Source organism: Lactuca serriola, chromosome 1 (genome assembly GCF_051521515.1).
Source record: "Lactuca serriola cultivar US96UC23 chromosome 1, Lser_US96UC23_V15, whole genome shotgun sequence".
Classification (NCBI taxonomy): domain Eukaryota; kingdom Viridiplantae; phylum Streptophyta; class Magnoliopsida; order Asterales; family Asteraceae; genus Lactuca; species Lactuca serriola.
Genome location: NC_136408.1, coordinates 48,958,448 through 48,971,105, shown reverse-complemented (window position 1 = coordinate 48,971,105; position 12,658 = coordinate 48,958,448). Strand labels below are relative to the sequence as shown.

The 12,658-nt window shown below is 31.5% G+C and overlaps 2 protein-coding genes across 3 annotated transcripts; both read left to right on the top strand.

Moving 5' to 3' along the window:
• Window positions 1–752: 752 nt before the first annotated feature.
• Window positions 753–3,527, top strand: LOC145087520 (putative sugar phosphate/phosphate translocator At3g17430). Of its 2 annotated transcripts, none has more exons than XM_079025489.1 (9): window positions 753–909; window positions 1,469–1,683; window positions 1,760–1,867; window positions 1,992–2,023; window positions 2,113–2,163; window positions 2,247–2,308; window positions 2,403–2,664; window positions 2,758–3,023; window positions 3,117–3,527. In XM_079025489.1, exons 2-9 carry the CDS (start codon window positions 1,597–1,599, stop codon window positions 3,329–3,331), a joined length of 1,083 nt encoding a protein of 360 aa, XP_078881615.1. In that variant the 5' UTR covers window positions 753–909; window positions 1,469–1,596; the 3' UTR covers window positions 3,332–3,527. The 2 variants fall into 2 exon arrangements, with proteins under 2 accessions (XP_078881615.1, XP_078881623.1); XM_079025497.1 differs by lacking the exon at window positions 753–909 and adding an exon at window positions 1,036–1,175.
• A 3,623-nt stretch (window positions 3,528–7,150) lies between these two features.
• On the top strand, window positions 7,151–10,122 carry LOC145087478 (putative sugar phosphate/phosphate translocator At3g17430). Its single transcript, XM_079025435.1, has 10 exons — window positions 7,151–7,337; window positions 7,828–8,087; window positions 8,164–8,271; window positions 8,378–8,409; window positions 8,499–8,549; window positions 8,682–8,743; window positions 8,838–9,099; window positions 9,179–9,444; window positions 9,537–9,631; window positions 9,711–10,122. The coding sequence occupies exons 2-10, from the start codon at window positions 8,001–8,003 to the stop codon at window positions 9,885–9,887; spliced, it is 1,140 nt and encodes a 379-aa protein (XP_078881561.1). The 5' UTR covers window positions 7,151–7,337; window positions 7,828–8,000; the 3' UTR covers window positions 9,888–10,122.
• The last annotated feature ends 2,536 nt before the right edge of the window (window positions 10,123–12,658 follow it).

Sequence of the window (12,658 nt, the reverse complement as noted above, 5' to 3'; positions counted from 1 at the left end):
ATAAAGAACTTGACCTTGATGATCGACTTATGAGATTGTATATCGGCTCTTGCCAAATCCTCCATGTTTATAGATAGCATCACATCTCAGTGGAAATGTTTCTTGATAAGTTTTGTCAAGCATGGATTATCAAATGGTTGAATGAGAACCGTTCTAAATCACAAACTTTGTCATCCATTCACGAACTAAATTATTGTTGATAGTCTGTGTTGCTTCTTTAAGAGTAATCTAGAAACAACATATCCGTTTATCAAAGTCTTAGTCTTTTCACCATTGATATTCCATTTACTATCGATTCAAGATAATCTGAAATGTAGTGGTACCACATTTTAGATTTCCTTTAGGTAGGTGACCACACCACTTATATCCAAAATGCCGATTTTGGATTTGTTGGTTATTTTTGTAAAAATACAAAATATTAGTTATTTTCACTATTTCCAAATGAGGAGTGATTATATAACTTTTTTCTATGCACAACGTATGTTTTATAGAATTATACAATACAATATAATATTTTACTCCACAAATTGTTATGTATATAAAAAAATTATTGTATACAAATCACTTTTCTTTCTAAATTTAGAAACTGTTATTTTTTATACTTTATATAGTTCGGTTAACATTTTTATATTTTCTGTTTATCTTTTTATGATTAAAAATTTAAAATAGATTGGGCTTTGGAATATTAATTCAATTTCAACTGGGCTTTTAACACTTGATATGGATACAGAAACCAGTATTAATCCATCCACGACCGACGACTCCATGGAAAGCCGTTGCCCCACCCCCGTAAAGCTAAATCCGCCATTGAACAGTGCACACTGCACACACACAAATTGGTGTTGCTGCTTCTAGGGGCCAGCTACATATTCCTTGCTGAAAAGCTTCTTAATTAATTGATCTTCAAAGGTAAATCACTGTTCTACCGAATATATACATGTATCCATTTCTCGATGTAGATCAGCACTTTTACTTTCAAACAGTTTCTGGTTTTCATTAGCATTTACATTGCTTTACTGTAGATTTAATCATATAAAACGATTGTTTGTTCCATATTCATCTATGAACTTCGCTATCTGCTTAATGCTAGAATTAATTACTGCCTCCGACTGATAACCCCAGAGATCGAGAGCGTAGTTCCTACTTCCTCGGAATCGCATCTCTATTCTATTAGGGTAGGTTATTCCGGCATTGACAGATTTAGCAACTTCCGATGAAAAATCGTGTCTGGATATAAACCCTGAAACTTGTCTAGTGTTCATATCCGATAGAGAAAGCCAACAAGTGATCTTTTAAGACAATTAGCTAGCTGTAATTTTATCAAAATTTTACTTCATCTAGCCACGGATTCAAGCAGTCCAGTGAGTTTAGTGTGAAATGATTTCAGATCAAGATTTTAGTTGCTGAATGTTGCTTTCTTTGACGTCTAGAAGTAGCAATTCACCATTCAAATCTTATCACTTTGTAGGGTACTACTTATGGTGCAGAAGGTGAGGTTTCCCCCTTGTTTTTGATGAGTGGGAGAGAACTCATTGTATGTTCTGAATCTGGGAACTAAAACATAAAGGGCGAAATCTTGTGAAGTAAGCAGCTACAATGATGATGAACAAGTCACTTTTCTTGACTTACCTTTACCTATTAATCTACATTTTGCTGTCATCTGGAGTTATTCTGTACAACAAGGTAATTCAACATTGTTTTCACTTGATGCCTCAACATCTAATTTTCCCTTACTTATCATCTATATATCTATTTGCAGTGGGTTCTCTCTCCAAAATACTTCAATTTTCCCTTTCCTATCACTCTCACTATGATCCATATGGGCTTTTCTGGAGCAGTAGCATTCTTTCTTGTTCGTGTTTTTAAGGTACAATTCATTTATATAATCATTAAAGAATCCCATTTAAAGCATGCCTCAAAATCAATGCCTATCTTCATGAATAAATTTAACAAGTGCTCTTTTCACTCATCTTCTTTCAATTATACTGCAGGTTGTTACTCCGGTTAAAATGACGTTTGAAATGTAAGATATCTACTTCATAATTCGATTAGTTTAGTTTCTAACAAACTTTAAGCCTCCATTAAGAATTCTTTTCTCATGGGCATTGACAGATATGCAACATGTGTAGTTCCCATAAGTGCTTTCTTCGCATCAAGTCTCTGGTAAGAATCATTTATATCATATAGACTTTTATTTTCCTCCATCTTTTATGTGAGTGTGAAGTTACTGTATATTTACATTGCAGGTTTGGCAACACTGCATACTTGCATATATCAGTGGCCTTCATTCAAATGCTGAAAGCATTAAGTATGCAAAACTGTTATCTATATATCTTATTTCTTTAAACTTTGTTTATAAATAATATAACTGAGTGAATGTTTTTTGGAATGGACACACACAGTGCCAGTAGCAACACTTATCATGGCAGTCCTATGTGGCACTGACAAGCTGAGGTGGGATGTGTTGTCGAACATGTTGCTGGTCAGTGTTGGAGTTGTGATTTCTTCATATGGAGAAATCCATTTCAATGTTATAGGGACACTTTACCAAGTAACAGGCATCTTTGCAGAAGCTTTGAGGCTAGTTTTAACTCAAGTCCTTCTACAAAAAAAGGGTTTAACCCTAAACCCTATTACAAGTTTATATTACATAGCTCCATGCAGGTATTAATTAATTATTCCATACAATGCTCACTACTACTTTTCTTGATTGATACCTTTTTTTTTTTTCATGTGTTTCCCTTTTTACCCCTGCAGTTTTGCTTTCTTGTTTGTGCCATGGTATTTGTTGGAGAAGAGTAACATGGAAGTTTCACAAATTCAATTCAACTTCTGGATTTTCTTCTCGAATGCTCTTTGTGCTTTAGCATTAAACCTGTCCATTTTCTTAGTAATTGGAAGAACAGGAGCAGTTACAATTCGTGTAGCAGGTGTCCTTAAAGATTGGATATTGATCGCTCTTTCAACTGTAATATTTCCAGAATCTGCCATCACCGGGCTCAATATTATCGGTTATGCCATTGGTATGCAAAAATGTCATCATTACCCTTGGGTTTAAATCTTTAATATCATTATTAAAATAGTAACTAAAAAGATTGATTAAACTTTGTTTGTAGCACTTTGTGGTGTGGTGATGTACAACTACATAAAGGTTAGAGATGTGAAAGCATCATCTCAAATTCCTCCTGAAAGTAGTATTATCCCAGAAAGAATGACTAATGATGATGATAATACAAGGAGTAGTAGTGCAGTAGATGAAGAGGCACCTTTAATGGCATCTTCAAGGCTCTCTCATATTGCACGTTCACAGCTTACTAGCCGAGATGCATGATGATGATGATGCATCATATGTATAAAACTAATCTCGTGAATTCATAGGGGACATACGTGTATTTGTTTTTTTTTTTTTACATGGTTTTGAGGATGGAAAATTGGATTATTGTATTGTATTTTTACTAGACAGATTTTGAAACAACACTCTGAGGATTGGTTTTGGATTTATGATTTACAATCTTAGTTTTGATCAATTAACTGATGTAAATGGGATCTGGAAAGAAGACGAAAGTATTATTTTTTGTTGTTAATGATTTAATATGATAAGATAAGAAAATGCAACAGTATGGACTAATAGATATTTTTATTTAAATATATATACTAAATAAGATATTTATGAGTCTTACTATTCATGTTCCCAACCATCAATATTTTTTGCTGACAATATTTTGCTGAATAAAGTATTATGGTCCCACTTGATTGGCTTGATCCTATCCATAAAACTAAAATCATATATTTTGGTTAGAAGTGTACTTAACATCCAAGTGTAGATTTAGAAAAAGGAGGAGATTTCACATGAGAAGCATTAATGTATGTTGGAAATTTAAGGTAAATTGCTATTTTTAGTATTTTGTCCATTATTTTGAAATATGAGAATTTTTAGGTAAATATTACTACATTACCTAATCTTAAAGATCTGCAATGTCATCGGTGGACAGTGGACACCCTTTTTATATTTGATTTATGAATTTAATTAAATGAGGAAAACATTTGTGAAGTGTTTTGCCTAATTTCATGGTTACTGCTTGCTGCATCAAAATTTATAACATATACATCAAAAAGGTTTTGAAAGTTTTAGTTTTCACATTTTAATAGCTTATGTTTTTTTTTTTTCATTGTCCATATATAATATATATAATCTAGGCCAGATTTGTTGTGGGCCGTTTAAATAATGTGGTTTACTATATACAATTTCACTTTTCCATTGATAAATTATTTTTATGATATATTATGCATAAAATACATTTTTTCCCAAAATTCCATATAAAATATTATTATTCTTTAAACCAGATCTATATAGAAAAGAAAAATACAATTTATTACTTAAAAGAAGTAAGTAATATTATAAAATTAGGCAACTATTTACATTGGACGGTCCATGCACGCACGCAAACTTCCATAAACTTTTTCCCTCATTTAAGAAAAATGTACTTTATAGCATTTTTTTAAAATAGATAATATCAATTGGTTTTGATCATAATCATATGAATAAAATGTTAATAATTATATTTTTCGCTTCGATATGCTCCAAAGTTAATGATATGTATTTATTTCTAAAAGTAACCTCTTTATATTTAGTAATTGTTAATCACAATTAGTAACTTTAACTCTTATTAAAAATATTGAAACCATAATTGAGTCTTTGTATTGAATCAAATATTGTAATGTCAATTATTTAAATTCAAGTATAGTTGGTTGAGACATTAGTGCCCCTTAATATAAGATTAAAAGAAAACCACAAACCAACACGTCCACACATGTCGTCACGAAATATACAAACAACATATAACAATTAAATAAATAACTATTAATAAGATGATTTCAATTATTAAGATGGATAACATATTAGGTTAATATAAAATCGGGATAATGTCGTTGAGACCATACAAAATTTCCGGATTCGTTTAAAAGGTCCTCCAGTGTTTTTTTTTTTTTTTTTTTTTTTTTTTTTTTTTTTTTTAATTAATTAATTAATTAATTAATTTAGGTGCTTAAACTCCAATGTTATGGTTTAAAACATCCTTCAACTCTACTATTATAGTTTAAAACGTCCATAAGCTCAATAAAGTTAATCCGGTTATCTCTACCCAATCACTAAAAGAAGCTAACAGTCACTTTTGTCAAAAATTTTATATCTTCATCGTTCCTCGATTTATGCCAAATCAATAAGTACTCAAAAAATCATGGCAGCAAACCAAACATCTTGGAAACCATCTTAATCACTGCAGACTTCCACCAATGCCCCTTTGTAAAATCTATCATTGTTGCAAAATCTTAAACTCCATAAACAAAGATGCATGCGGCGAAATATGTTTAACTATGCGTATCTTGTATCAATGTGCAAGAAACAAGCAATCTGATTCATGTCTGATTCAACACTTATTTGACATTAGCATTCCTAAAGTTGTTAAATTATGCCTCTTCAATCATTGAGATGAATACCTAATTTAAACTCTTAGAAGAAGATGTCACATGATGAAATTTTCTAAACGTAACCCCGTATCAATCTCATGGATTCCCTAATTCTTGGTCTCATTTTCGTTTTTAACATCCCATCAAAGAAATATCACATAAACTTCTATGACAAATCACAAATATTACGATTCATACACATGTATGTACATCTTGTTATTGTTTTCCAACTTGTGAAACCGATTTACCATCGATCCATTCCCTATGAAGTTTGAGTTCCAATTAATTGAATTCCAACTGTTCCCTATTGACTCTAAAGAAAATCGTGTATCGATTCCCGGGAAGGACGGCAATCATGACTCCCTCCCACCGATCATCGTTGTAGTAGGCGTTGACCTCATCAGGTCAACCGCTAAACACAAAATTACTATCGTGATTTTTGCAAAGGGAATGGGTCTTAACTAGACAACGTCAAGAGTTTTACAGAGGGGTTTAGTTATGGATCCGCCGACCTATAAAATAGTTGATTACGTGGTGTCCACCTGTAAAATAGTTGATTATGTAGTACAAACCACCAGTAACTTCAAGGTGCTATTTGTTTTTTCGAAGATAAAATTCATGAAGTCTGCAGACCACATCTACAATCCTTTATAACATAAGATGTGGAACAAACGGCTGCAGCCTATAATAAGAAGCATGTTTGTTTTTTAACATTTGCAGTAAGCTGAAATTTAAATAAACTAATTTTATAAACTGAAAATAGTTCTCAACACCGAATTTTTAATAATTTTAGCCTTAAAACATTGAAAGAATACTAAAAAGAACATGTAAAAAACAAAAATATAAAACTTAAAAAAAATATATAAAAGAAGCTAACAGTTTTATTCTAGAAAAAAACTAGCTGTAAAAAACATAAAAAATTAAGAAAGTATTGCAAACGATGTTTATAAAATTCGTAAAAATTACACATGTTAAAAAAGATGCAGCGGAAATTGAAAATATTATTAACAGAAAAGGTAAAAAAAAATTAAAAAAATCAAAGTTTTTTTTTTTTTTAAACTTTTTTTTAAATCAAGTTAAAAAAATTTGTGGAAACTATAAAAAGAAATTGTATCAAATCCGTAAATAAAAGTTTAAAAAAAATCAAAGTTTTTTTTTTTTTTAAAAAGTTTAAAAAAACTAAGTTATATCAAAATTCTAAAAAAAACACTTGGAAAAAATAAAAACTGAAAAGGCTTGAAGAGACAAGTCAAGTGCTGGGCCACGTAGCACAGATGCAGAGGTTTGGTCTGAAGCATTCCAAAAAAGAAACTGCTACGAGAGGGAAAATGTTGCACAACGCAGCAAAAAATGGTTTGAAAATGTTTTTTAGAAAAAACAAAAACACCTAAGTTAAGTGACCAAATCAATAGGTCGATATCGACTTTAATCACTTAGAAATAAATAAATAAAACCTTGGGAAAGTTTTAAACCAACAGAGAAAAGTTTGCGATACAAAATACAAATGCCAAATTAAATCATATTGGAAAGCATTAAAATTTACCCTACATTTAATAGACAGCCTATATATTACCATACACTAAGATCCAATGTCGATAAAATTACCTTAAATATATAAAGTTTAGTAGTTTACTCCAAAAAACTTTATTTTACTAGAATAGCAATAAAGGTCGCTACACCTATGCCATTGCCATAAGACACGGGCGGAGTCAAGTTACTTTGGGGAAAAATCTTGACAACCTTTCTTCTTCTTCCAGTCTCCCTCTCTCCCTCCTCTGTATTATCACATATCGACACACACACAAATTGATCTGCTGCTTCTAGGGGCTACCCTATATACATTAAGCTTTTGAATCAGTTGATCTTCAAAGGTAAATCATTGTTCTACCGTAATCTTACAAATGTATCCCATCTCTCGATGTAGATCAGCACTTTTAGTTTCTAAATTTCATCTCCTTCAAACGAATGCCTATTGACTTTAGTGTAGAATCGTAAGAAATATCTGTGTACTCCATGTGTATCTATGAACTTCATCATCTGCTTATGCTAGATGTACTAATATCCTAAGGTGTCAGGATTCCGATATGGTATTACTATTACTGCCTCCTACTAATAACCCCAGAGATCGACAGCGTAGTTTCTACTTCCTAGGAATCCATCGCTATTCTGCTAGGGTAGGTTGTTCTGGCATTGACAGATTTAACAACTTCTGATAAAAAGTCGTCTGGATATAAACCGTGAAACTACTTTACTGTTCAAATCCAACTATAAGAAAGTTAGGTAGTTGTGATTTTACCAAAATGTGGAATGATTTCACATATAGAAGTAATAGTAAACCATTTAGATCTTATTGCTTTGTAGGGTACTTATGGTGCAGAAAGTGAGTTTTCCTCCTTGCTTTTGACGAGTGCATCAGCTTTCTGGTTGGAAGAAGTCTGAAATCTGGTTATCCGTGTGGGAGAGAATCTCATTGTATGCTCTGAATCTGGGAACTAATACATACAAGGTGTAATCTTGTGAAGTAAACTGCTACAATGATGATCAACAAGTCACTTTTCTTGACTTACCTTTATCTCTTAATCTACATTTTGCTGTCATCTGGAGTTATTCTATACAACAAGGTAACTTAACATTGTTTCAAATTGACATCTCACCATCAAACATTCCCTTGCTTATCATCTGTATATCTATTTGCAGTGGGTTCTCTCTCCAAAGTACTTCAATTTTCCCTTTCCTATCACTCTTACTATGATCCATATGGGCTTTTCTGGTGCCGTAGCATTCTTTCTTGTTCGTGTTTTTAAGGTATTGTTCTTTATGAAATCTTAAAGATTCCTCATTTAGGTCATGCCTCAAAATCACAGGCTTAATTTTGCTTCCCCGCTTATATTTTTCCAATCGTACTGTGCAGGTTGTTGCTCCAGTTAAAATGACATTTGAAATGTAAGATATCTACTTCATAATTTAACTATTTTAGTTTCTAACAAATTTTAAGCTTCCATTAAGAATTCTCTTTTCATGGGCATTGATAGATATGCAACATGTGTAGTTCCCATTAGTGCTTTCTTCGCATCAAGTCTCTGGTAAGAATGATGAGTATCACATATATATATATATATATATATATATATATATATATATATATATATATATATATATTCATTTTCCTGCATCCTGTTGCATATGTGTGAAGTTACTATATATTTACATTGCAGGTTTGGCAACACTGCATACTTGCATATATCAGTGGCCTTCATTCAAATGCTGAAAGCATTAAGTATGCAAAACTGTTATCTATATATCTTATTTCTTTAAACTTTGTTTATAAATAATATAACTGAGTGAATGTATTTTGAAATGGACACACACAGTGCCAGTAGCAACACTTATCATGGCAGTCCTATGTGGCACTGACAAGCTGAGGTGGGATGTGTTACTGAACATGTTGCTGGTCAGTGTTGGAGTTGTGATTTCTTCATATGGAGAAATCCATTTCAATGTTATAGGGACACTTTATCAAGTAACAGGCATCTTTGCAGAAGCTTTGAGACTAGTTTTAACTCAAGTCCTTCTACAAAAAAAGGGTTTATCTCTAAACCCTATTACAAGCTTGTATTACATAGCTCCATGCAGGTATTATTTACTTTTTTCATTACTACATATGAATGTGATGAATACCTTTTTTTCATGTGTTTCCCTTTTGCCCCTGCAGTTTTGCTTTCTTGTTTGTGCCATGGTATTTGTTGGAGAAGAGTAACATGGAAGTTTCACAAATTCAATTCAACTTCTGGATTTTCTTCTCGAATGCTTTATGTGCTTTAGCATTAAACCTCTCAATTTTCTTAGTAATTGGAAGAACTGGAGCAGTTACAATTCGTGTAGCAGGTGTCCTTAAAGATTGGATATTGATCGCTCTTTCAACTGTAATATTTCCAGAGTCTGCCATTACCGGGCTCAATATTATCGGTTATGCCATTGGTATGCAAAATGTCATCATTACCCTTGGGTTTAAATCTTTCATATCATCAATAAAATAGCAACTAAAAAGATTGATTAAAATTTGTTTGTAGCACTTTGTGGTGTGGTGATGTACAACTACATAAAAGTTAGAGATGTGAAAGCATCTCAACTTCCTCCTGAAAGTATCCCAGAACGGTTGACTAAGGTCAGTCAAAGTGTTTTAATTTTTTTGTCAGATGTCTAGAATACCCTTCAATCTATATTTACTATGTTTCTTTAATCAGGAATGGAAGCTGGAAAAGAAGTCATCTGACAACAACATCAGTGATGAAGATAATACAAGGAGTAGCAGCAGATTTAGTTCAATGTCAGATAGTGCAGTAGATGAAGAGGCACCTTTAATGGCATCTTCAAGGCTTTCTTATATTGCACGTTCACAGCTTAATAGCCGAGATACATGATGATGATGATGCATTTAATGTATAAAACTAATCTGGTGAATTCATAGGGACATACATGTATGTGGTTCTTTTCCTTTTGGAAAGTAGTTGTGGTTGGTAGCTCCCTCTTTTGAGGTTATTTTTCTAGTTTTTACATGGTTTCAGGACACAACAATCGGTTATTGTATTATTGTATTGTATTTTTAACAAAGAGGTTTTGAATTTTGGAAGTGAATCAGTGAATGATGTTGACAAATTTCATTTGTTTTCAGCTATTCTTTATGGTTTCAAATCTTTTGGCCTCTTGTACACATGCGACACAAAAAAACTAGTCTTCTGGGATGTTATTATTGTGAACTAAGAGTGTACTTCTCATCTAGAATCCAGTGTATCATAGTAAGACGATAAACATCTGGACGATATATCACTTCATCATAGAACTTCTATAATCAGAATTGATATGTTGTCCTTGAGAAAAAAATCTTTGGTACAAAGAATCTAACGAGAATGTTTATAGAGGCATTAAACAATAGAGAAGTTGAAGTTTTGCATAGTTTCAACGAGTTTTTAGATGATTGATGTGAAGACATCATACTAGAGAGAGGAGGTTACACAGTCTTGGTTTACAAGAGGTACATACATCAGAAGGATGTTGGTTTGTTGATTGGCCTCCAGATCAGAGATTGTTGAGTTGTGGAGTCTGATGATTATCAAATGGACTTGAACGTTAGTCAACGACCAAAGAATGGGGTTCCTAATACGAAATTGATAGAATACCTCTAGTTTGGTTGCAGACATAGCACAATTATCATAATTGTGTGACTATTTACTTTTTAGTGTTATTTGCAAGTTATATTTTATGAGTTGATTGAAAACCTAACTTGCATTTATGCATTTTTATATGATTAACAAATTTAGTCGGACCTTATTTTCATGTTTATGTAACACGTGTAATTTGGGGATAGAAGTTTATATTTGTAAGTGAATTTCCATGTAAAATAAATTAATGTTTAATTTAAATTAAATAAAAATAACTGAATTAAAATTTTCAAATTTAGTTAAATAAAAATAATTTAATTAAGATTTAACTACTTGAGATGTGAAAGTTGAAGTTTAAAACTTTAAGATTATGTGTTTAGGAACGGAATTGGTGTAAATTTATTTAAATAGAATTTGAATTTGAATTGTAAAAGGTCTAACATCTAAGGTAAAGAGACATTGAAGGACTTGAAATGTTAAATAAAGGGTCATCTTAGGTTGAATGGAAAATTAGAATGTCAAGGGTCAATTTTGTCGGTTATACAAATTAAAGTGACTTTGAATTAACTTAATTAACTATATTTTGGACCAATATTGTTATAACACTAACTTTTCATGGTTAATATGAGAACTATTAAATTAGAAATGTTGGTTGAGTGTCAATTTGAGATTTTTTTTTAAATAACTTACCAACCATTCTACTCATAAATTTACGTCTTTCGTCAACAACGAGGCTTGAAATTAACATTTGGTTGAAAGACACATATCTGTCAACTTCTTATACCGCTAGACTAGATGTCATTTGGCTTAGTCCCCCCTTAGGTCAATTTGGAACTAGCTCTAAAATTAGCTAGTTGATGGGCTAATAATGCTAATTAGTGAGATATTAGAATTAAAGGCCTCTGTCCCTTAATTATCTTCATTTCAAATGTGGAAAAGCTAGAGAAAGAATATAGATGATTTGTAAGGAGGAAATGGAGAACTTGGAAGTATAATTGAAGAACCTTGGTGAATCTAGATCAAAATATTCAAAGGAAAGCTTGTAAGATAGTAAATTTCACTTCATCTTTTCATTTTAAACTTTTATGTCTAGAAATGCTTACCATATTTCAGTTTCAATGATAATTTATGGTTTAGATTGAAGATTTGTACAAAATCCCATGATTTTATCACAAATCTATAAACATAAGGTCTTTTCCAAGTTGAAATTGAGTTCATGAAATTTTAATGACCTACATTCATGATATATTGAATCGATCTAGTGTAATTTGTTTTTGATTAAAGAAAAAACTCAATGATATGATTTAGATGTAAGTTTTTCAACAATCCAATTAATGTGTTGAAACCTCTAAATGATTCAATGGTGGACTATAGGTCTCTTAATGGAGTTTTTTGAGAGAAATTTGATTTGATAACCATTGAATCCATTAAATGTCACTTGAGTTATATTTATAAGGTTAAAATATACTTTGAAGTTAAGTTTATCTATCCTAACTGCAAAGCATAAGTGAAAATCAAATATACTAGTCTTTTTTATAATTAGAAATTCTATCGAAGATGATGATGTTAATCTTTGTAATTGAGGTATTAATCATGTTTATGGTGTTAGTTAGGTTGTAATTAAGTGTTTGATAAAATTTTGAACTCTATTAATTCATATTAAGTCATCATAATTAGAATTACAAGTGTTGTCATTTTGGTCAAGTTTTTGAAGTAATTTTGGAACTTTTGCCTATAATGACATGATATGAAACATGTAGGTCGTATAAATCCTTTGTTATTTCTAGTAGAACGTGTGAAACCCTAAGAAATTTCCATGAGATTTTACTTGACCTTGGGACATTGAGTTATCCTTTAGTTGACTCTAGTGCTTCCATTGGCTCATGTGATGAGATAACATGTTCAATAACTAAATTGATATATTTACAAAATTTTAGGGTACAGTTTAACATAATTTAAATTTAATGGACTAAATATGACAAATCCAAAATTTTGATGGCAAATTTTATCAATAATCCAAACTTAAAACACAA

Coding starts and splice junctions, on each gene's coding strand:
- LOC145087520 (XM_079025489.1), top strand. CDS start 1,597: ATGATGATGAACAAGTCACTTTTCTTGACTTACCTTTACCTATTAATC. Junction 1,868..1,991: donor TTCTTGTTCGTGTTTTTAAG/GTACAATTCATT, acceptor ATTATACTGCAG/GTTGTTACTCCGGTTAAAAT. Junction 2,164..2,246: donor TTCTTCGCATCAAGTCTCTG/GTAAGAATCATT, acceptor TTTACATTGCAG/GTTTGGCAACACTGCATACT.
- LOC145087478 (XM_079025435.1), top strand. CDS start 8,001: ATGATGATCAACAAGTCACTTTTCTTGACTTACCTTTATCTCTTAATC. Junction 9,100..9,178: donor TATTACATAGCTCCATGCAG/GTATTATTTACT, acceptor TTGCCCCTGCAG/TTTTGCTTTCTTGTTTGTGC. Junction 9,632..9,710: donor TCCCAGAACGGTTGACTAAG/GTCAGTCAAAGT, acceptor TTCTTTAATCAG/GAATGGAAGCTGGAAAAGAA.